Source organism: Gymnoscopelus microlampas, assembly GCF_963454915.1.
Source record: "Gymnoscopelus microlampas genome assembly, chromosome: 7".
NCBI lineage: Eukaryota > Metazoa > Chordata > Actinopteri > Myctophiformes > Myctophidae > Gymnoscopelus > Gymnoscopelus microlampas.
The window spans coordinates 55225016-55248267 of record NC_139944.1 but is presented as its reverse complement, the minus strand read 5'-3'; the positions used below and the strand labels follow the sequence as shown (position 1 = coordinate 55248267).

The window sequence follows — 23252 nt, the reverse complement described above, 5'->3', positions numbered from 1 at the left end:
GGTGCTCAAGTAAATTATACTTTTTTTTGTTTACTTGGTCTGCTCTTTTTTCCCTCTACACCTATACCTCTTTGCCAAAAATAGCCAATCTACAAGCCCACAACGCCTCGCAGCACGAGGCCTTGTGGGCTTGTAGATCTGCTATTTTTGGCTAAAGTTCTCCTCAGAAAAGGGATGCTAGGTTTCGAGTGGTTATGGTAAAAAGAAAAATCATATCACATAAAGATTTGGCGGACCCCCTGTAGTAACTCTGAGGACCCCCTAGGGGTCCCGGACCCCCTGTTGAAGACCCCTGCTGTAAACTGAAAAAAAAATAGGCTTTTTTTTCAAAAGGGCACTTCTGGTCAAGAGGGCAAAGGGCAGGTGCTCTAGCACCACCTAGAGTCTATCTGTGCACGTCCCTGGGGATGCGGTGAGGACACTGTAACCTCGAGTTATTGTTTTTTTCTGCATAGTGCAGGATAGTTGTATAGGTGTATACTTCCTTGTATACTGTTGTTGTTCTGCTTCTTATTGTTTTCCTTGCCTTTGTGTTGCTGTATATGACAGTACTTTCCATCCTTACTCTGTAACTCTAACTGCTGTGCTGCCTCTGGGCGACTGAAATCCCCCCATGGGATCAATAAAGGCCTGCCCCTCTCTCTCTCTCTCTCTCTCTCTCTCTCTCTCTCTCTCTCTCTCTCTCTCTCTCTCTCTCTCTCTCTCTCTCTCTCTCTCTCTCTCTCTCTCTCTCTCTCTCTCTCTCTCTCTCTCTCTCTCTCTCTCTCTCTCTCTCTCTCTCTCTCTCTCTCTCTCTCTCTCTCTCTCTCTCTCTCTCTCTCTCTCTCTCTCTCTCTCTCTCTCTCTCTCTCTCTACTTTAATTAATAGACACTTATTAGCCCATGGACCCCCATTTGAAAAGATAAGCCAGGGACCCCCATAAGAGAAGATTTTTACGGCTCTAGCAGTGATTCTCAACCATTTTAATTTCAAGGACCCCCAGTTTGACATGCATTAGGTCTGCGGACCCCACTTAATGGCATCTCTATCTCTGGGACCCCAATTTATATTGTAAAATCAATGTTAATTTAACTCTGAGAGTGTCCAAATGGAACCAAATGGACCCTATTTGGTTCCATTTGTACACTCTCAGAGTTACAGAGCCATAAGGGTCCGTTTGGTTCCTGTCCATCATTTAGCTGGGGACCCCCTGGAACTCCGTCAAGTACCCCTGGGGGTCCCCGGACCCCACTTTGAGAACCAATGGTCTAAATCATGTTGTAACAATTAAAATGTTTCTTAAAAATCTGATCAAAGCAGCAGATTTCATGGGCAGTACTTCCATGTTTTATTTATTTCAGTGCAGTAAAGTTGTTTTAATCAACAGAAGCCACATCTAATACTAGAGCCGATGCTAAAATAAAACAAAAATAATCTCTTTCAGCTGCTCTTCAGTCACAACAAACGTTTAGCTGCATGTCCTCTGCTTCCACGTTAAAACTTGTGTTTCTTCTAGAAGTCTTAACCATGAAAATCCAATCAAAAAGAAAACGTAATGATTATGTACAGATCATGTTGAAGTTAAAGGGATGTTTCACTTTCAAACATGTTTGGAGTCATTTTAACGTCTACTCAGTCTTCTGTGTTTCACCACAGACAGGTTTTAAGTTGCTTGATTCAGTATTTAGATATACCCTTTGTAACTTCTAAAACTCCATTTTAACCACGATGAATTAATCAAAAACACATGTCCTTGGTTCTGGTGACTGATATTGTACTTCTAATATGTGAGGGGGGCATGTTTCTTATTTATTTTCAATTACTTTGTTCATTTATAAAATTGTGTTCATTTTTCCCAAAACGTATAAAAAATAAATGAATAAAGTAATAGAAAAAACATGCCCGCCCTAACATATTAAGGACAATTTCATCTAAAATGGAGTTTTAAGTTACAATGGGTTTGTATAGGAACGTTGCATGTCTGATTAAATGAATATCAAACATCTAAATACTGAATCAAGCAACTTGAAATGAAATGAAACATGTATGACAGTGAAATATCCCTTTAAAAGGATGCCTACTGCATCTGATAGTACAAACACTTACAAACAGCTGTTTGTGACAGAATATCGTTGCTGTCGAGACAGAAACCTCGCATCTTCATATTTACATTTTTTCTATGTTTTTGTTTGTAAATTAAAGCCCTACTTCGTTGTACAAGTGTCAGTGTAGTAAAAATAGCTGATCTACAAGATCACATCATGCGGATGCAACGGCTTGTTGAGCTTGTGGATCGTTTTTTTTGCTATTTTAGGAACGTTTTTGAAGTAAAAGTGCTTCAATCTGTCAGTGGGTTTTATATAAATATTGAACCAATTTCTTCGATATTGAAAATAGTGACTAACTAATAATAACCCCCCCTCCCCTGAAAAGTAATATATGTATATCTTAAGGTTTCTGCCCGAGAACGACAATATCCTCCTTCTCTCAAACACACACACACACACACACACGCGTACGTGTAATTGGCATAATTTGACTCACATTCAATACATCTAAAAGGACTGGCCAGTTCAAAGTCAGAGGTTCAGTACACAGTAACATCCTTAACAGTTCATTTACAGCAAAAGTACATGTTGGTAGAGTTACAGTACCTTGCCACCATGCAACTTCAAACACTGTAAAACTCTTCTCAATAGTTACATACCAGATTTACTATTTGTATTTACTGTACATCATGACAAGATAAAGTACAGAACTCAATCCTCGAACATAAAACTGTTGTTTTGCTGTCCCCCCCTGAACTGTCTCCAGATGATACGTCATACAGATGACTAGTGGTGTAATCCATGTGCTTCTATTTGTTCACAACACAGTTAAATGAACAGTGGAATGTTACTGTGTAGAACCTCATGCTTTCACTTCCTGTCTGAAAGACGAGACACAGAGCCCAGTTTGTGGCAGTGAAGGATAACGGAGCTGTCAAGTAGGGCTGCAAGTTCAACTATCCATTATTCTATAGATTACTTTCTCAATTAATCAGTTTTAACCACTTAAGGGTTACTCTATAATTCTTCTCACAACGGTGTAGTGAAAATAGCCAACATTCAAGCTTACGTGTCACATCGTGACGAGTTGCTTGTAGATCTGCCATTTTCAGTAATTAAGATTCCCCCCCCCAGTCTATAAGTTACTAATTGGTTATTTTATTACATTATTGATTCGTCTTCTTATAATCAATTAAGTCAATTAGTTGGATTAAAACTGTTGCAGCCCTGTAAGCTCAAAGCATGTTCCACATCGGCCGAGAAAAAAAAAGAGAAGTTACATCTATTTAAAAGGATATATAAGTGCTCATATCATATCAGCAGATGATTGGATGAGGATTGAGGTAATTAATCATCTCTTTGGCCCCCATCAAATCAATCAAGAGCACAATGTCATTAATTAATACTCAAACCCAAACATGCCTAAATCACTGTTTCTCAATGTCTGGTCTGGGGCCCCACCAGGGGTCCAGAGTGTGGACTCTTCTGGGTCTGTTTTTTTTGTAATATTTGGGACCCCAGAGTCACCCACACTGTAAAATTCTCAGTGTTAATTAACCCATGAAGACCTGGAACGCATCTGTGTTGATTTGAGCTAAAAAGCTTTATTTTACACTTTGGCTATTCAAAAATAGCAGATCTACGAGCTTGTAGATCTGCTATTTTGTTTTAAATCGTGAAAATATGTGCAAATCTTTGAATTTTTTTACTCAAATCTTTGCTTCTGGGGGGTCCCTGGAACAAAATATTTTGGGATGGGGGTCCGCGGCCAAATTCCTATCGTTTTGGGGGTCCTTGACATGAAAAAGTTTGAGAACCACTGACATGAATGTTGGGATTTAGAAGACATTACATTTTGTAGAATCGGCTTCAGGTCTTAATGGGTTAATTAAGGAAAGATTACAGACCCATAAGAAGTCCATTTGGAACCCTTGGTGGTACCCGACCGTTGAGAACCACAGTGGCTTAAATAATAAATAAACAGAAAAAGCAACGCATGATTTTGATAAAGTGAAATTAAAACCTATAGCCGCCAGAGCAACTTATTCTGTCCTTCAAAAATAATAATATTATGAAAGGATCGTCATTTTAGAATGAAAACCAGAGAGCAGAAAACTAATGGCAGATGATGATAATAATAAATGGTTAAATTAGGACATTTTAACAATCTGCAAAAATCCATGAGTTTATGAATCTCTCACAACATGTAAAAGAAGCCTTTGATCTCCTCAAATTCTCCTTTGATTTGTGAGTTGTGAACTCCTAATATCGTCTCTGTTGGGGTAGAAACCTCATTATGTCCAAAACTGTTAACTTTCCAGGATTCAAATAATAAAAAAGCATCAAAAGTAGCAGATCTACAAGCTCGAAACGCGTCGCTTCGCGCTGCGTTTCGAGCTTGTAGATCTGCTACTTTTGAAGCTTTCGTGTGACGCTGTAGTATTATGATCGAGTAGGGGCGTTAACTCATTGAGTGCCATTGACGTCACGCAACGTCATTTAAAATAAAACAACGCTTCAGTGCCATTGACAGTCTACAGACAGAGGCCGCTCTCCCGCAACCTGTGAATGATCCTGGGACTCCCGAAGAAGTAAAAATAATAAATAGTAAAAACGCTGGCACTGGCGGATTAACAAAATGATTGCCAAGATCGCATTGATGCGTTCTTTCACTTTTTGGGGGAAAATTCCACAAGGGGCAACCTAACACAGCTTTGGAATGATCGATCGTCATTCAGAGAAGTAGAATGTGGATGTGACGTCCTTCCAAAAAAAACAGGAAGCCATCCGCTTCCTGTTTGGGATTTTCAGAAAAACAGCTGTAACTCAAGTTTCTTTTTTTTGCATTGAAAACCACTAGTTTTCAGCGGGCCGAAGCCCCAAAATGGCGGATCGCGGTTGGAACGTTGTCGTTCCTATGGATACACAGATCCCTCCGCTAACCCACGGGGACTATTTTGTTTGTGTTTTTGGGACACAATGTCGGTTCCACAGTGTTTCAAATATCATCGGATTGAGGTAATTATACGCTGGCAAGGGGATAGAAAACTATGTTTAATATATTGGCAATCGATGTGTTAATTAATTAATGAATTAATTTCCAGACACTGAATGAGTTAATTTACAAAAAAAAAAAACAGGAAGTTAGAATATGGAGATAAGAGGTTTCTGCCTGACAGGAGTGAAGGAGGGTCGTTGGTGACAGAGAGAGAGGGTCTGCAGAGTGTGTGTAGGGGGGGGGAGAGGAGAGGGGGGGGGGTGGTCATGGTTTTATGCGTAAGGGGAGGAGGGGTACTGAGGATGCCACCAGTCCATGAGCTTCACGCTGTTCACGGGGTCCAGGACCACCTGCGTGCCCCCCTGCTCGCCCCTCTTCCTGCCCCGCGGCAGCGGAGAGTCCTGGAACACCAGACGCACGCGGTGGTGACGCATGTCTGTGGAGACGTTGATGGTGAACTGGAGGAGAGACAGAGGGTAGATTTAAGAGGAGAGACATTGGAGGAGAGACGTGGACACAGGTTAGATTTAAGAGGAGAGACATTGGAGGAGAGACGTGGACACAGGTTAGATTTAAGAGGAGAGACATTGGAGGAGAGAGGGAGGAGAGACACAGATTAGATCATTGGTTCTCAAAGTGGGGTCCGGGGACCCCCAGGGGTACTTGAGGGAGTTCCAGGGGGTCCCCAGCTAAATGATGGACAGGAACCAAACGGACCCTTATGGGTCTGTAACTCTGAGAGTGTACAAATGGAACCAAATGGACCCTAACGGGTCCATTTGGTTCCATTTGTACACTCTCAGAGTTAAATTAACATTGATTTTACAATATAAATTGGGGTCCCAGAGATAGAGATGCCATTAAATGGGGGTCCGCAGACCTAATGCATGTTAAACTGGGGGTCCTTGAAATTAAAATGGTTGAGAATCACTGCTAGAGAGCCGTAAAAACTTTTTCTTATGGGGGTCCCTGGCTTATCTTTTCAAATGGGGGTCCATGGGCTAATAAGTGTCAATTTGGGGGTCCTTGACATGAAAAAGATTGAGAACCACTGGATTAGATTAAGGAGGAGAGACATTGGAGGAGAGGGACAGACACATGAACAGAGGTTATTAGGAGGAGAGACATTGTGACAGCAGTAGAAGCTCGCAAGATTCTTTTTGAAAATAACAGACCTACAAGCTCACAACACATTGCGGCACGTTGTGACCGAGAGCTTTTAGATTGGCTATTTTCAAATAGCCAATGTGTATAGGGTTAAATTGGTTAAGCTGACTTGTTATGCTAAATTAACTAAGCTTGCTAGTGGCCACTGTAGACCCCTCAAACCCACTCAAGGACCCCTAGCTAGCTAGGGGTCCCGGACGCGACCTCACTTTTACCACCGGATCGTAGTAACTTCTGTGTTACGCCCCCCTTCTGTGACGCACGCAGAACTGCTTCGCCCCAGTCATGCGTCTCATTCCATGAGGATAACACACTGCCCGGCTTTTCTACAATGTGGAAAATAGTTCCACTGCCTGGGGGAGGGGGGGGGGGGGGGGGGGGGTATTTTACGATTCTGTCCCTATCGGTACATAACTCAAACGACGTGGCCTTCACACCTTTCGGCACGGTGACTATCTCGCCTGACGGCTCGCTAGGCGGTGCCTCTCGTTGCTCAAGTCCACTGAGACGGCACGCCTCTGACATTGTAACTGTTTTTTTGCTACTACTGAACAGACTACTGCTGTAGTCTGTTCTCACCAAGTGGACGAGTGGTCCACCACATTTTTCTATGCCTAAACCTAACCTTAATCCCAATAAAATAATTTGTGGCACATTTTAGATAAGATAAATAAGCAGCGTCGGGAAAGGGATTCGATCCCGGGGCGCTAGGATTGGAAGCCTAATGCTTAACGATCCACGTTCGCGGAGATACCTGGTAATGCAGGGGTTTGGGAGTTATTTAAGGCGGTCCGCTCATGTGAGAGGCAGTTCCGCGTGCGTCACAGAAGGGGGCGTTGCCAAGTTATTACTACGATCGGATTGGAAGGACGGGTGCGTGTCCCGGACCTCACTTTGAGTACCACCGTCTTACATATCGTCTCTGTCGGGTGGAAATCTCATATGTCCCAAACTATTACTTTCAAAACAAAAGTAGCTGATCTACAAGCTCGATCTGCTACTTTTGATGCTTTTTTGACGTTGTAGTATGATCAAGTATGGTGTTAATATAGGAAAAAACATAAACAGTTAGAATATGGAGACGAGATGTTTCTGCCATGACAGCAACGATGTGGTGTGGCTGTTCTATCTGTTCTATCTGTTCTATCTGTTCCATCTGGACCTGCTGCAGAGTAAAGCTGTAACTAGAATGAGGAGCTAGCGCTTTGCTAACGTCTTGCTGCCAACGGGTTGGTTTGGTTTCCAAACAGGATGTTTCAAAACTCTAAAAAGCAATTTGTAGACAGACTCCACAGGGAGGTAGTAAAGTAAAACAGCTACGTTATGAAGTGGAAGAACAGGAATTAAAATGAGCTCAGGTCATCTGGGGAAAGGTTCTGCTGTCTGTCCCTAAAACCACAAATAAACGTGAGGAGCATCATTTAGTTTTTATGCTCCACATATATCTGGAACATACTCCCAGAAAACTGCAGGTCCACTCTATTTCTTTAACCCGTTAAGGCCTGAGGTTCCGATTCTACAAATATCTTCTAAATCCTAACAGTATTCTGAAAAAAACGTATGTTTCTATATCAGTGGTTCTCAAACGTTTTCATGTCAATGACCCCCAAAATGTATATGTATTTGGCCGCGGACCCCCATCTCAAAATATGTTGTTCCAGGGACCCCCTGAAGCAAAGATTTGAGTTACAAATGTTCGCTTTAAAAATATATATATATTGAAAGATTTGCACAAATTTTCTCCATCTTTCAAAAATAGCAGATCTACAAGCTCATAGCGTGCTATGAGCTTGTAGATCTGCTATTTTTGAAAAGCCAATGAAATCTAAAGTGACACAGATGCGTTACCGGATTGAATGAGGTTAAAACACAACTAAAGACCTTTCTTTTTGCTGCTGCCTTTGGGTTACTTTTATTTTTTCTTGCCTTTTCTCTTCTGCATTGTAACGGTAGGTTATTTTTATTTCTTTTGTTTTATGCATCCTAATGTCATTGTATAATTGTGTTTCCTATATGCTTGATGTTCTGTGTGTAAACTAAAGCACATTGAATCACCTTGTTGTTGAACTGTGCAACACAGATAAAACTGCCTGGCTTCAGATTCTTCATCAGCTCTTACTAAACAGGAAATCATAACGGAACTATTTTCCTGTCTTGGATTGTTGTGTTACAGTGTGTCACTGGTTTCTTTCAAACTTGGCCTGAAAAAAACATCAGCAGACCAAAAGGGGAGATGCATGTAATGTTCCCATCTCCTCTGTACATATATAGTGTTAGTATTTGTTGATCACATGTTTGTGTTAATTGTGTATGCTTTGTTAATGAATTGAATACATAGGACCACAATGGAAATATGCCCCCATGACTTGTTTTGTGTTATCCTTTTAGCCTTAATGTCGTGCCGTTTACATTTCGACTAATAAAGTAGCAATCAATCAATCAAGAAATGGTGCTGTGCTGCTGCTTTATGGGCTCCAGTGTTGATTTTGACAGCAACTTTTGATATAGTTTTGGTCATAGTCTTTAGAATAAAATTCCATTTAGGTTTTAGTCATATTTTAGTCATCTGTATTACTGTTTTTTTCCGTTATAGTCGACCAAATCTACAGTAGATTTAGTCTACTAAAATGTATTTTTGCAGGGCCTTGATGGCGTCGTAACGGCTGATTTTACAGTTGGTTGCATGCTGTAAATAGCAGATCTACAAGCTCACAATGCGTCACATTGTGAGCTTGTAGATCTGCCATTTTCAGAGCGCAACACCCGAGTGCAACCAAACATAAAATGACTTGTCTATTAGTTCTACTAGATCTCTTCTCCACTAGTTCCTCACTGACATTATAGCCTAGTTTTTATTTGTTTTTGTTTTTTTGTAGTTTTTTAACAGATTATTTAGTCTTAGTTTTAGTCATCATAGCTTTTTTTTCGTCAGTGTAAAAAGGTAGTCGACCAACATTTTTCGTCACAGTTTTAGTGGATGAAATCAACACTGATGGGCTCATGGAACAACGTATAAAGATGGTGTTTATGGTTGGTACCCACCAGAGCCAGGGTCATGCCCATGACCACGGGCGTGAAGATGAAGTTGAGCGTGGTGACCTGTAGCAGGTAGCACTCTGCGTCAGGGTTGGTATGGACGTCTCTGTACTGCCGGGGAGTGGTCAGGGGTGAGGGCACACTGCCACCCTTACCCCCCTGCTGAGAGGGTGGCAAGAACATCCTTATTATTATGATTGTTAAAGTTAGTGTCTGATAAAACAGTCGACTTGTATGAAAATATCGTCTCTGTCAGGGTGGAAACTTAATTTTTTCAGGATTAACTCAATTCCTAATAAAAAATGAGGCACACTGTTTTAGGCACCGTAACACAGCTCTGGAATGATCCATCGTCACTCAGAGAAGAAGTATGTGGATGTGAGATCATTCCAAAAAACGTCACTTCCATCCGCCCTGACTAGGGGTGTGCCGATATATCGCCCCGCGATACATCGCGATACAAAAATATCGTTTTGGAAAAAAAAATGAAAAAAAAACATTTTTTATTTTTTACAATCATAATAATCAGGCATGCAAACAGCCCCGAGGTGAAAAGGGTGACAACATGTTGTTTTTTTTTCGGGTCAGGTGTCACACTATTGCCCTATTTGGATTCAAAACGGCTATTGTAGCTGAAAAGCTACAAGTTTGCATGTCTGAATAATGCAAAAACAGAATTATTTGTTTGCATTTGCTTTTTTTCTCCCCCATATATTTTCATAATAAAAAAAGTGCGTATCGTATCGAAATCGTATCGAAGTTGTGAGCCAAATATAGTATCGTATCGTGAAATTAGTGTATCGGCACACCCCTAGCCCTGACTATGGGATTTTCAGAAAAACAGCTGTAACTCAGTTGCTGTTTTTTGCATTGAAAACCACTAGTTTTCAGCGAGCCACAGCCCCAAAATGGCGGATCGCGGTTGGAATGTTCGTCTGAGAACACAGATCCCTCCGCCTACCCCTTCCCTCCGCCTTTTTTGTTTTTTTGGAACACAATGTCGGCGTTTCAAATACCATCGGATGAAGGTAATCACGCTGGCGTGGGGATAACAAACGATGTTTAATACCTTGGCGGGTGATATGTTAAAACGTAAAAGTAGCGGGTATCACCCCCCCCCCCCATCTCTCTCCCCATTTCCTGTCAGCCACTATATTATCAATAAAGGCAGAAAAAGCCCCAAAAAATATCTTTAAAAGAAAATAGCAGACCTACAAAAAAAAAGTAGCAGATCTACAAGCTCGAAACGCGTCGCGCCGCGTTTCGAGCTTGTAGATCTGCTACTTTTGACGCTTTTGTGTGACGCTGTGGTATGATCAAGAAGGGCGTTCATTTATGACAAAACTAAAACAGTTAGAATATGGATATAAGAGGTTTCTGCCCGACAACAACAAAATATTATATTATTGGTGGAAAGGAAGTTGGGTGGTTTATTCTTTTTATGACTTACCGGCTTTATGAATTTGAAGTTGAACTCCCACAGGGTCTCTGACACTTTTCCCGACACTTTCTTCACCCAGAACAACAAACACTGTAAAAGGGAAAGGTCAATAATCATCATCTATGTCAGAGGTCTTCAACAAGGCGTCCGGGAACCCTAGGGGGTCCTCAGAGTTACTACAAGGGGTCCGCCAAATCTTTGTGTGATTTCTATATTAACCACTTCAACCAAGCATCCCTATTCTGAGGAGAACTTTAGCCAAAAATAGCGGATCTACAAGCACACAACGCCTCGCGTTGTGAGGTGCTGTGCGCTTGTAGATCTGCTATTTTCGGCAAAGTGGTTTAGTATAGGGGGGAAAAAAGAGCAGGCTAAGTACAGAGTGAAAGGTCAGGTATACTAAGTATTGTTTAAGTGCATGGTTAAATGTCTGGAAATACACATTAACATGGATCCAACATGATAGTGCTGTGAAACAAGTCTATGAAAGCTGCCTATGAAATCTATGAAAAAAAAGATCTATACAATATATAATGGGGGTCCCTGCTTTATCTTGCTCCCAGCCAAGGGGTCCTTGGCCTGAAAACGTTGAAGACCCCTGATCTATGTGTTCTTTTTTGGGGGCATTAGCAAAAAAAAAAAGAATAAACCTTTACAAGCTCAACCTTGCTGGGGAGAATAATAAGTTTTTTTTAGAAGTGCACCTTAGGGACAAGGAACAATGTATTACTATCATTTCTGACATTAAAATATGAATGCAGAAAAGAGCATTTGCAATTTGCATTTGTGTTCCTAAAGCATCCTGGCAAATCCCCAAGCCAGTTGTTTTGGGGAGAGAGCTCATTTTGGTTCACTTGATGTATGTGTGAGGCTTTGTGCCGCGTTCACACAGACAGCTACAAAGCTACAGGCTGCTATTCATGTTCAGTGGAAGCCAGCAACATGAAGATACAAAGATACATCCTATATGTCAGTGGTTCTCAAACTTTTTCATGCCAGGGACCCCCAAATTGACACTTATTAGCCCGCGGACCCCTATTTGAAAAGATAAGCCAGGGACCCCCATAAGAGAAGATTTTTTTACGGCTCTAGCAGTGATTCTCAACCATTTTAATTTCAATGACCCCCAGTTTGACATGCATTAGGGCTACGGACCCTCATTTAATGGCATTTCTATCTCTGGGACCCCAATTTATATTGTAAAATCAATGTTAATTTAACTCTGAGAGTGTACAAATGGAACCAAATGGATCCTTATGGTTCTATAACTCTGAGAGTGTACAAATGGAACCAAATGGATCCTTATGGTTCTATAACTCTGAGAGTGTACAAATGGAACCAAATGGACCCGTTAGGGTCCATTTGGTTCCATTTCTACACTCTCAGAGTTACAGACCCATAAGGGTCCATTTGGTTCCTATCCATCATTTAGCTGGAGACCCCCTGGAACCCCCTCAAGTACCCCTGGGGGTCCCCGGACCCCACTTTGAGAACCAATGCTATATGTGTATCTGCTACAAAAGATACAACAGCTACAAAGCTACAAATAAGTTGAGCTGATTTCTACTTCAGACACAAAGTACAAAGCTACAAATATGCCGTTTAGCTTTTGTGTCTGCCACTGTGAACGCAGCATTAAGACAAACACCTGACTTTTTAAATCACCTGAAAACAGTGCCGTGCAGTGAGCGAAACATTAGCCTGGGACGAAATCTGCCAGTGCAAAAAAAAAATTGCCCTCTGCGATTTGGGTCTGGCACCGCTCCGTTCCATTTCCATTTCCTGGTCTAGAAGTCTGGGGTGACCAATCAGGGCCCAGTATTCAAATATGGGAGACTGTGATTGGTAGTTAGTTGTAGGTCTAACCAGAGTGTAGAAAAGAGAGTAACGACACGCTTTGATCTCGCCGCAAAGCGGGCTCCTATGGGCTATAGTTCCAAATATTGGAACTATCTCATTGAGATAGACAGAGCACTTCCGCATTCCATTCTTACAATGGAAGTCGACGCTAGAGTCAGAACTCTCTTTATGGCTCTGGGTCTAACCAATTGTGTCCAGAGCCGTGTCCGCCCCCTTGGAAAAAAAACTTGCTCATAGAGTCACCAGACTCATATCCACGCAGTGATATAGTCTGGCTACGAAAAATAGAAGATCTACAAGCTCACAAGATCGGCTATTTTCCGCAAAGAGGTTTGGTGCAGAAGGACAAAAAAAGAGTAGACTGAGTACAGAGTAGAAGGTCAAGTTTACTGAGTGTTTAGGTTGTTAAATGCCTAAAAATACACATGAACATGAATCCAACTGATGACAGTGCTGTCAAACTAGTCTATGAAGTTATCTATGAAATCTATGACAAAGTTGAATTTGCATGTTATACAACATTGGTTCTCAAAGAGGGTCCTTGAGGGAGTTCCAGGGGGTCCCCAGCTAAATGATACATAGTTAGGAACCAAATTGACCCTTATGGGTCTGTAACTCTGAGAGTGTACAAATGGAACCAAATGGAGCTGTTAAATTAACATTGATTTTACTATATAAATTGGGGTCCCAGAGATAGAAAGGCCATTAAATGGGGGTCCGTAGCCCTAATGCATGTCAAACTGGGGGGTCCTTGAAATTAAAATGGTTGAAAATCACTGCTAGAGCCCTAAAAATCTTCTCTTATGGGGGGTCCCTGGCATATCTTTTCAAATGGGGGTCCGCGGGCTAATAAGTGTCAGTTTGGGGGTCCTTGACATGAAAATGTTTGAGAACCACTGTTATACGATATGTAGTGGGGGGTCCCTGCTTCATCTCTCTCTCTCTCAGCTAAAGGGGTCCTTGGCCTGAAAAATGTTGAAGACCCCTGGCTTAGAAAAGGTTCCTCCATTATTACCTTGGAGACCGGGAAAGAATCTGTGTCATTTTTAGATTTCTCTGGGTTAAAAAATAGCAGATCTACAAGCTCGTAGCGCGGCACCGAGTGCCGCGCTACGAGCTTGTAGATCTGCTATTTTTAACACATTGACTGCCAAGAATGTAGTCCTACGGTCCATTAAATCCAACTGTTAAGTGCCGAGACCGTAGTGCTACGGTCCGGGTGCTTTTTCCTTTTTTTCCGGGGAAGAAAAATGTTTTTTCAATTTTCTACACGGACCATTTTCAGTGTAACACCACCGGAACGGAACTATTTGCGATCCGGTTTTGCCGTTCCCGTCGGCCTCCATTCTAAAGCGCACACAAAAACGCCATTTTCTCCCTTGTAGTTTTTTCTCCTCGGTCATCACTGTTTAACATAAACCGTTCTAACTACAACATGGATGCCCCGTTTGACACGTGGTCTGCACTGGTAGACACAGGGACATGTGCACGATGTTTACAAACAGTGCACCGGGCATTCTTAAGGATTTTAACGGGGTCTATGGCGACGTGAAAAAAACAAAAAACAACAATAAAACCTTGGCACTGATGAGTACATTATGAGATTAACCTCTGGCGGTGGATGTGTTAAGAAATCGTGAAAAATGGTGTTACCTTGGAGTTGAGCAGGGTTGTGGGTGTGGACTGAGGCAGGGCGGGGATCTTGGACACCCTCAGGCTGTAGGGCTCGTACAGACGGAAGAGAGAACGGATCACACAGGCCCGCAGACAGCTCATCCTGTCTATGGAGCCCGGCTGGAGACGGCAGGGCAGCTCCACGTTTATAGTGTAGTGTCTGAAAGAGTTAACGGGGGGGGGGGGGGGGAGATAAGTAAAAAAAAAAAAAACACTCTCAGAGTTACAGATCCATAAGGTTCCATTTGGTTCCTAACCGTGATGGAATAAGTACTTTTACTTCAGTAAAAGTATCAATACTGCAATGTAGATATACTCTGTTACAAGAGGAAGTCCCGTATTAAAAATGTACTTGAGTAAAAGTACAAAGGTATCGGTGTGAAAATATAATTTCAGTACCAAAAGTACTCGTTGTGCAGAATGTCCCATTTCACAAGTCCAAAATGTATAAAAAACAATTTAGAAAATAGCCGATCTACAAGCTCACAATCGCGACGCATTGTGAGCTTGTAGATCGGCTATTTTCAAATTGCTGAAATATATATAGGGCTGTTAGCGTGTTTTGTAAATAATAATCAAACTCTACAAAGTAATTAGGAACAATAGTATCAATCATTTGGCTGGGGACCCCCTCAAGGACCCCTGGAGGTCCTGGGACCTCACTCTGAGAACCACTGCTGTAGGGTCCATAATTACGATCAGGCGATTTAAAGGCCTAGCCTTTCTACCCACTCAGTTACAGCCAATGGTTCAATTCCCACCAGCTCTCCATATCTCTGCTGTTGAGCAGAAACTAAAATATGAACTTTTCAGGAAATGAAAAACAACACAACGCTGCCTCATCACAGTTGGTATGGTGACTTTATACATGATCAGATACTTGAATGTGTCCGTATATTATCATCACTTTACCCACATACATTATATTATCATCACTTTACCCAAGTGGAGTTACAGTATGAGGTTTTTGACCATTAATGTGGAGATAGTTGTTTTGTCCATCATTAGAATGACCAGAAAATCTTTGCTTAAGTTTTTTTTTTTTTTTTTTCATGTTACCTGTCTGTTTTGTGTTTATGTCTGTTTGTTTTTGTTTAAAAAAAAAAAAGGAAGCTAAATGTACAACTATAACCTGTGCTTCACAATAAAAATATTTGAAACAAGAATGACCAGAAAATCATTAGAATGATTAGAATGACCAAGTCAGACTGAAAAAAACCCTGAGTCATCATGAAGTATGTTAAATCTTTAAGACCTGAGGCCGATTCTACAAATGTCTTCTAAATCCTATAACTTATTTTTGAAAAAAACTTGTGTTTCTATATCAGTGGTGCTCAAACTTTTTCATGTCAAGGACCCCCAAAATTGTATGTATTTGGCCACGGACCCTCATCAAAATATGTTGTTCCAGGGACCCCCAGAAGCAAAGATTTGAGTTAAAAATGTTCGCTTTCGAAACATATATATTCAAAGATTTGCACACATGTTCACGATTTTTCAAAAATAGCAGATCTACAAGCTCATAGCGCGGCACTCGGTGCCGCGCTATGAGCTTGTATATCTGCTATTTTTGAATAGCCCAAAGTGTAAAATAATGCTTTTTAGCTCAAATCTAAAAAATGACACAGTTCCAGGTCTTAATGGGTTAATGTGGAGATAGTTGTTTTGTCCATCATTGAATGGAATGAAGAAGTCAGACGTGAAAAAAAAAACCCTGAGTCATAAAGTGTGTTTATCTTCACTCTGCAGCTGCCCTGTGTGCCCCGCAGGGGAGAAGGGGGTGGAGCCAGGTGGTTTGACTGACAGTTTGAGGAACCAATGGAGTTGGGAGGTTTAGTCAGAAGAGCTTTTTAATATTTTTCATTGGTTCAATATTTGTAAAAAAACCCCACAGACAGACGTAAAGGGGGTTCAATAGTACTGATTTATTAACCCATTAAGACCTGGAACTGTGTCATTTTTAGATTTGAGCTAAAAAGCATTATTTTACACTTTGCGCTATTCAAAAATAGCAGATCTACAAGCTCGTAGCGTGGCACCGAGTGCCGCGCTACGAGCTTGTAGATCTGCTATTTTAGAAAAATCGTGAAAATGTGTGCAAATCTTCTGAATATATATATTTTTAAAGCGAACATTTTTAACTTAAATCTTTGCTTCTGGGGGTCCCCATTACAAATAATTTTGAGATGGGGGTCCGCGGCCAAATACATATTATTTCGGGGGTCCTTGACATGAAAAAGTTTGAGAACCACTGATATTATAGCAACATACGTTTTTCAGAAAACTGTTATTGGATTTAGAAGACATTTTGTAGAATCTGCCTCAGGTCTTAATGGGTTTATTATCACACAAAGTGTGATAATAACTGACCTCCTGTACATCCTGGTCCAGAAGGCTGCCGTGCAGGTGACGGTCCAGGAGCTCCTACAGATCAGAGCGAACCTGCACACGTCCTCTGGTCTGATGTAGGAGGACAGAACCAACCAGATGTCCACCGGGTACTCCTCTCCATCACTGCATTCACTGCTCTCTGCAGGGGAGAGGACAGGGACCATGTACTGTACCTGTCTGACTACTTCAAAAAAGCGAGTGACGCCCACAGGCACAACACCAGAAGGAGATCCACTGATCTCATTGTTCCCCCCAGTTCCCCCCCACGAAAATGGCGATGAATTCATTCTACTGTTATGCCACCAAAATGTGGAATGCCCTACCACCAGCAGCCATCAAAAAGTGACTCCCTACTAGGGCTTTCAAACGAATATTCGATATTCGAATATTATTCGAATATTGGGAAAATATGTATATTCGAATATGAAAATTAATAATCAAATCTTTTGTTTATTTGACAGGGACAATACAAAAAAAAAACAATATATGAAGTAATAAAAACAAACAAAAAAATGGTTTTATTGGATCCGAGCACTCCATACATTGTTTACTACCATAAAAGAAATGTGTCTTCTAGCTTGGCAAAGGAAATTACCCCCCAATGTTTTTCTGTAAATATACTTTTACTGATTGATTGATTGAAACGTCTCTTTTTCAATGGCGCCGTGTGTACAAAAAGGAACATTTACAACCATAGTTTTACAGACATGACAGAAAACAAGGTACACATACATATAATAAAAAGCAGCTGCATAGGCCTTCTTCCAATATAAGCTCAGCTAAAAATCTGTATAGTAATGTATGTCTTTATATTATGTCTTGATCAGTTGAATACATACATTTTTATCATTATTATATAACTGTACCTTTTGCAAACTGTAAATAAAAGTATTCAATCAATGAAACCACCAACAACACAACACCTTTCACTGCTAAATGCTCGTGCTAATGCTAATGTCTGCTATTGCAATAGAATCTACACCAAATGGACCTGTGGACCCGGGTAGTTATAGGTAGTTATAGGTAGTTTTTTGGGGGGGATTTTATTCAAAAAAACTGTTAGGATTTAGAAAACATTTTTAAGAATGGCCTCAGGTCTTAATGGGTTAACCTTTGCTTTCATGAAATATCCGTGACCATTAGGATTTTATGGAAGATACTTCCAAACATAATTGCTAAGTTCGACCACTTCAAATGCTCAAATCTTAAAATAATAACCAGGAATTTGAGAGCATTAAGTTCAGGCTATTTTCGTTGCGCAACATGCTTCCATAAGAAGACAGGCTGGCTTCTACGTATGGAATCCTAAATGAGTGAAATCACTGAGAACTTTAATCTATGAGGGCTAGACGTTACCGGTCAGAGCAGATGGATGTTCTGTCATGACAGAGGCTTCTCTTCTCCTCCAGTGAGGCATGGTGGTGGATGACTGATTTATGCCGTGTTCAGCGATGGAGGTCAACAGGTGTGTGTGTGCAGGCAGTCACACCCAGCTCAGAGTCCAATTCCTTTGGCCTCGGGCCAGGTGTGACTGCTTAAATCAGTCATGCCCCACACCACTGCTAAAATACTCAATTACTATGTCGACTGTGCCTTCACGTTCCCGGGAACACGCAACCCATCCCTCTGGGTTATATGGGGAATTACGTAGCGTGTAAACACAGCTGTTTAGTCATACAAGTATAGAGGTGCCGGAAGTAATACATCTCATTCATTTTATGCTTGACCCATTAAGACCTGGAACTGTGTCATTTTTAGATTTGAGCTAAAAAGCATTATTTTACACTTTGGGCTATTCAAAAATAGCAGATCTACAAGCTCATAGTGCGGCACCGAGTGCCGCGCTACGAGCTTGTAGATCTACTATTTTTGAAAATGTGTGCAAATCTTTGAATATATATATTTTTAAAGCGAACATTTTTAACTCAAATCTTTGCTTCTGGGGGGTCCCTGGAACAAGATATTTTGATGGGGGTCCGCGGCCAAATACATATAGTTTTGGGGGTCCTTGACATGAAAAAGATTGAGCACCACTGATATAGAAACATACGTTTTTCAGAAAACTATTGAGATTTAGGTAGAATCGGCTTCAGGTCTTAAAGGGTTAAGAGGATATTATGATCAGCTATATATAATGTAGTAACGATTTTCATGGTAGATTTACGTGTGACATGGTTGTAAAAAAAAATGCTATATATGTTCCTAGGTCTCTATGCAATCAATCTAGTTTTAAGAAAAAACATGTTTCATCCGCGATTTGATATAGAAATACTACACTACCCACAATCCTACAGTGTAGCGGCAACCTCTCCAATAGAAAGAGAGACATTGAAAGTAATAGCTGAAAACCTCACAAGATGGCGCCACCTGTCCATTCTTGATATGGGTGGAACTCAGGTTACCATGGATATGTTACCCCCCACCCCCCATGTGCAATGGCTTATGGGAATAGTAGTTTCTTCACTCTTAAAATATGTACGCAGTCTTGTACTTTGCCTTTTTTGTTGCCTTTTCCGGAATTCCTTTTTGACCCGAATCATCAATTCATCATGTCAGCTGGTTGGCTTGATTCCAGGCCTAAAACTCTTTATGACTTTATAATAAGTATTTTCTAAGTAAGTAACTGAAAGGGAAATTCCCTTCCGGCACCAGAGAGCCTAACCTTTTTTGACATAAAGCACCATGTTTTTATTGTATTGATCGTCAGTGTGCCAAACCAACATTAAGTTTAATTATGTGAAATCAAATATTTTATATTTCCAATAGATTTTAATTGTCCATATACATAAAAAAACTTTATTAAGGTTGCCTAGCCCTGTGTTAACACTGTACCCAGACAACACCATATCAGTGAGCCTCTTAAACTGAAGCCCTACCTTTTCTCCTCTTGTTCTTCTTCTTGCGGAACACTTTAGTATCATAGTCTCCGTCCTCCTCGGGGTCTGGTTCATCGCTGCTCCCCAGAGCACCTCCTCCTGTGACGCTCACTTCAGAGGAGAGCACCTCCTCTACAGCTCCTTGAGAAGCTTCCAGGCCACACAAAAACTTCACTGAAACACACAAAAACTTCACTGAAACACACAATGAACACAAGTTATCACGCTGCACCAGAGTTTATTTTTGTCGACTAAAACTATGCAGAAAAAAAAATGTCAACAACCTTTTTTCACTGACGGAAAGGAAATACAAACTAAGCTACTGTATGATGAAAAAAAACTATGATTAAATATATTGACAATTTCATAAACACGTAAAGCAACGCTTCGGACAGACTAAGCCGCCTTCTTCAGGGTAGAAGCAGCTCTACCCTGAAGAAGGCAGCTTAGTCTGTCCGAAAGCGTTTAATCCGTTGGCTGGAACCTCACAAGGACCGGCGTGCCGTGCAACTTTGGTAGCCATCTTATAACAGTGTTTCCCCTATGTGCATTAAGCAGTGACGGGCCACCACCCCTTAAATCCGACCGCCACAGTATGATTTTGTCTGTAAAAAAAAGTTATATCAACGCTCAAATGCATTGATATAAGGCTCAAATGCTCTCAGGCAGGATGCCATCTGTGCCATCACAAGTTGTTGATGTGTGACTGACTGATTTGTATACTTTTGTCTAATAAAAGTATATTTTCCTAAATCTGGAGACAATTCATATGTAAACTATACAGATTATTACTGTGCACATGTGTACTATATAAGATATAGTGTTTGAGCATACATATGCATTTTGAGAACCCAATTTTTTTCCGCGCACACGGCACATTTCTGCCCCACACCTGCAGCTTCTGGCGAGGGGGAAAAACTGTATAATGACCGTTAGTGAGGACCGTTTATATGGTGAAGTGCTCCTCTAAGTAGAGGCTTTACCTTCTTTTTCAACTGCATTGACGACGGCCTTTTTCACCCGTCCTGACTTCACTACAGCCGGGTCAGCGTTGGCGTAATCAGCAACGGTCACTGAGGAGGAGGAGGAGGAGGAGGAGGAGGGGTTTGATTATTTGAAATGCAATAAAACAACAGGGTTAATTACAGCAGTTCCAGGATTATAAACCCAATAAAGTCCTAAGACGTATTTACATTGTGGTTCTTCTCACAAGCAACAGTTACTAAGTTAAAAACACATGATTACAATACAAAACAAATGACAGGAACATAATATAAAAACAAGCTCCACTATCTTTCCCAGACAGATGACCTTCTATAGAGCAAGGGTTCCTAAACCTTTCAGGCCGAGACCCCATAATAATCATATTTGAACTGGGAGTGGGGACCCCCAAAAATAATAATTATTTGAACTGGGGACCCACAAAAATAATCATATTTGAAGTGGGGACCCCCTCCTCCACCCTGGCAAGCACTTGGAATTGTAGGAATTGTAGGCATTACATTTAGTTTGACTCGGTTCCACAGATAAATATTGTGAAAATAGCCGATCTACAGTACAAGAGGCGTTGTGAGCTTGTAGATCGGCTATTTTCACAATGTTTGCCTCTTTCTTATGTACTATTTGACAATTTGGTATTAAAAATGTAATACCTTAAATTGTAACTTTATAAATGTGTAGATACAGTAGCCTGTATACACTTATACTGTATGTTGGTTTGTTTACTGTTGAGAGAGAAAACAATGTTGCACATTAATCTAATCATCTGGGGACCCACCAAAAATAATTTGGGGACCCCCCTGTTGGTCCTGACCCCCAGTTTGGGAACCCCTGCCATAGAGTGCCCTTTTCTATAGACAAACATCAGTCTGCTGCTTCAAAGGCCTCAGACTGGTGGTCAGTTTGACACTGGTTTCAAGGCCATGGTTATTACATAATATATCGTTGTTGTTGGGCAGAAACCCCTCATCTCCATATTCTAACTTGTTGTGTTTTTCCTTAAATTAATGCCCTACTTGATCATACTACAGCACTGCGTTATGAGCTTGTAGATTAATAAGAATCCTGAAAAGTAACCAAGTAATTTACATGTATATTATTATTATTATTATTATTATTATTATTATTATTATTATTATTATTATTATGTTCCTGTTGACTCGAATAGGCTAAGCCTTGTAGTCAAAAATGCTTAACATGCAAAAATAAGTGCATTAAATTATTATTACCATTATTATTATTCGTATTAGACTACTATATCATTATTATTATATTGAACTAATCATATGTCCATTTGTTATGTAAATAATAAACAGGTTGATGACTTTCTGTCTCATGATAGCTTTAGCAGCCTTGTTTACATTATTATTATAATAATATTAAACTAATTATGGTAATTGCTTTGTGTAAACAATAAACAGGTTTGCTAGCTCTAGTAACCTTGTTTACATTTCGTTGTGCAACGTAGGCTACGGCGTCGTTCCAACGAAAGTATCAGATCTACAAGCTCACAGCGCGTCACCTACACTCCGCACTGTGATCTTGTAGATCTGCTGTGTATTTCCGGGTCGCCATCATAACCATAATAACACACTCAGTGTTGCCAGGTTCTGTGAGAGAAACAAGCAACCAGGTCTAGAAAAAACAGCCCAAAAGAAGCGACTATGGGCCACCACATGAGCACTTTAACAATGTACATCGGCTATTTGAAAATAGCAGATCTACAACCTCACAACGCGTTGTGAGCTTGTAGATCGGCTATTTTCAAATACAATCTTGCGGGGAAATTATAATAAGCAGATCTGGCAACCCTGAACACACTCACTAACCTGACTCGAAACAAACGTCGCGCCCGGCCTTGAACTTCAGCCGTTTTCGGTTTCCTTTCTTGGGCATAACTTTATCTGAGAGCACGGTGCTCCTCCTGGAGCTCCTCCTAGCGGAGCCATGTCTCCTCCAGGGAGACACACAGGGAGAAAAGAGGAGAAATGGGAGAGAAGTTGAAAAATGTTCCTCCTGGATCTTCTTCGGCCATCATGGACTGACGCTGCGAGGGGAAGTCACGCGAGATCACACACACCGTACGGGGGCAGTGGTTGCCAGGTTTTTTTGCGAGAGAAACAAGCAAACACAGGTCTATGAAAACAATTAAGCCCAAAAGAGCGCTTCACTCTGAAAATAGCACAGACAGACTTACAAGCTGATTTACATTATTATTATTACTTGGTATTGTTTTGTTGAAAATATACAAGCTCTACAAGCTCTGTTTGAAAATAGCAGATCTGCAAGAGTCGCGATGCAACCTGGATGCGACGCGTTGTGAGCTTGTAGATCTGCTATTTTCTACAACAAAAAACTTGAAAAGAATTTGATTTTTTTTTAACATCTTAACCAGGTCTATGAAAACAATAATAATAATAATAATAAATATAGCTGCAAGCAGCGATAATATGGGGCCAGGAGAGAGAAATGATAATTCCTTTAACAGGTCAGTTCATGAAAGTCCTTGCGGTCTTGTTTCCAATGAGTGCCTGTGAGCAATTAATGAGTGCCTGTGAGCAATTAGGGGTTAAGAGTCTTGCTCAGGGACAAATTTCATTTCATCGACACATTTGCTGACCTGGCCTGGAATCGTACCTGGGGCAACCAGAGTCTCTGGCTCCCTAGGCGGGCTCACTAACCACTCAGCTATGGCCACCCCTCAGAGAGAGAGAGAGAGAGAGAGAGAGAGAGAGAGAGAGAGAGAGAGAGAGAGAGAGAGAGAGAGAGAGAGAGAGAGAGA

At 41.0% G+C, this 23252-nt stretch overlaps 1 protein-coding gene across 2 annotated transcripts; it reads right to left on the bottom strand.

Annotated features, from left to right (window-relative positions):
- Window positions 1-1304: 1304 nt before the first annotated feature.
- Window positions 1305-22497, bottom strand: tmem183a (transmembrane protein 183A). 2 transcript variants are annotated; one of them, XM_084062128.1, is made up of 8 exons: window positions 22300-22497; window positions 20455-20544; window positions 19472-19645; window positions 16575-16734; window positions 14184-14364; window positions 10680-10760; window positions 9236-9391; window positions 1305-5484 (listed from the first exon to the last, which is right to left on the bottom strand). In XM_084062128.1, exons 1-8 carry the CDS (start codon window positions 22364-22366, stop codon window positions 5299-5301), a joined length of 1095 nt encoding a protein of 364 aa, XP_083918254.1. In that variant the 5' UTR covers window positions 22367-22497; the 3' UTR covers window positions 1305-5298. The 2 variants fall into 2 exon arrangements, with proteins under 2 accessions (XP_083918254.1, XP_083918255.1); XM_084062129.1 differs by having other exon boundaries at window positions 9236-9388.
- Between the last annotated feature and the right edge of the window lie 755 nt (window positions 22498-23252).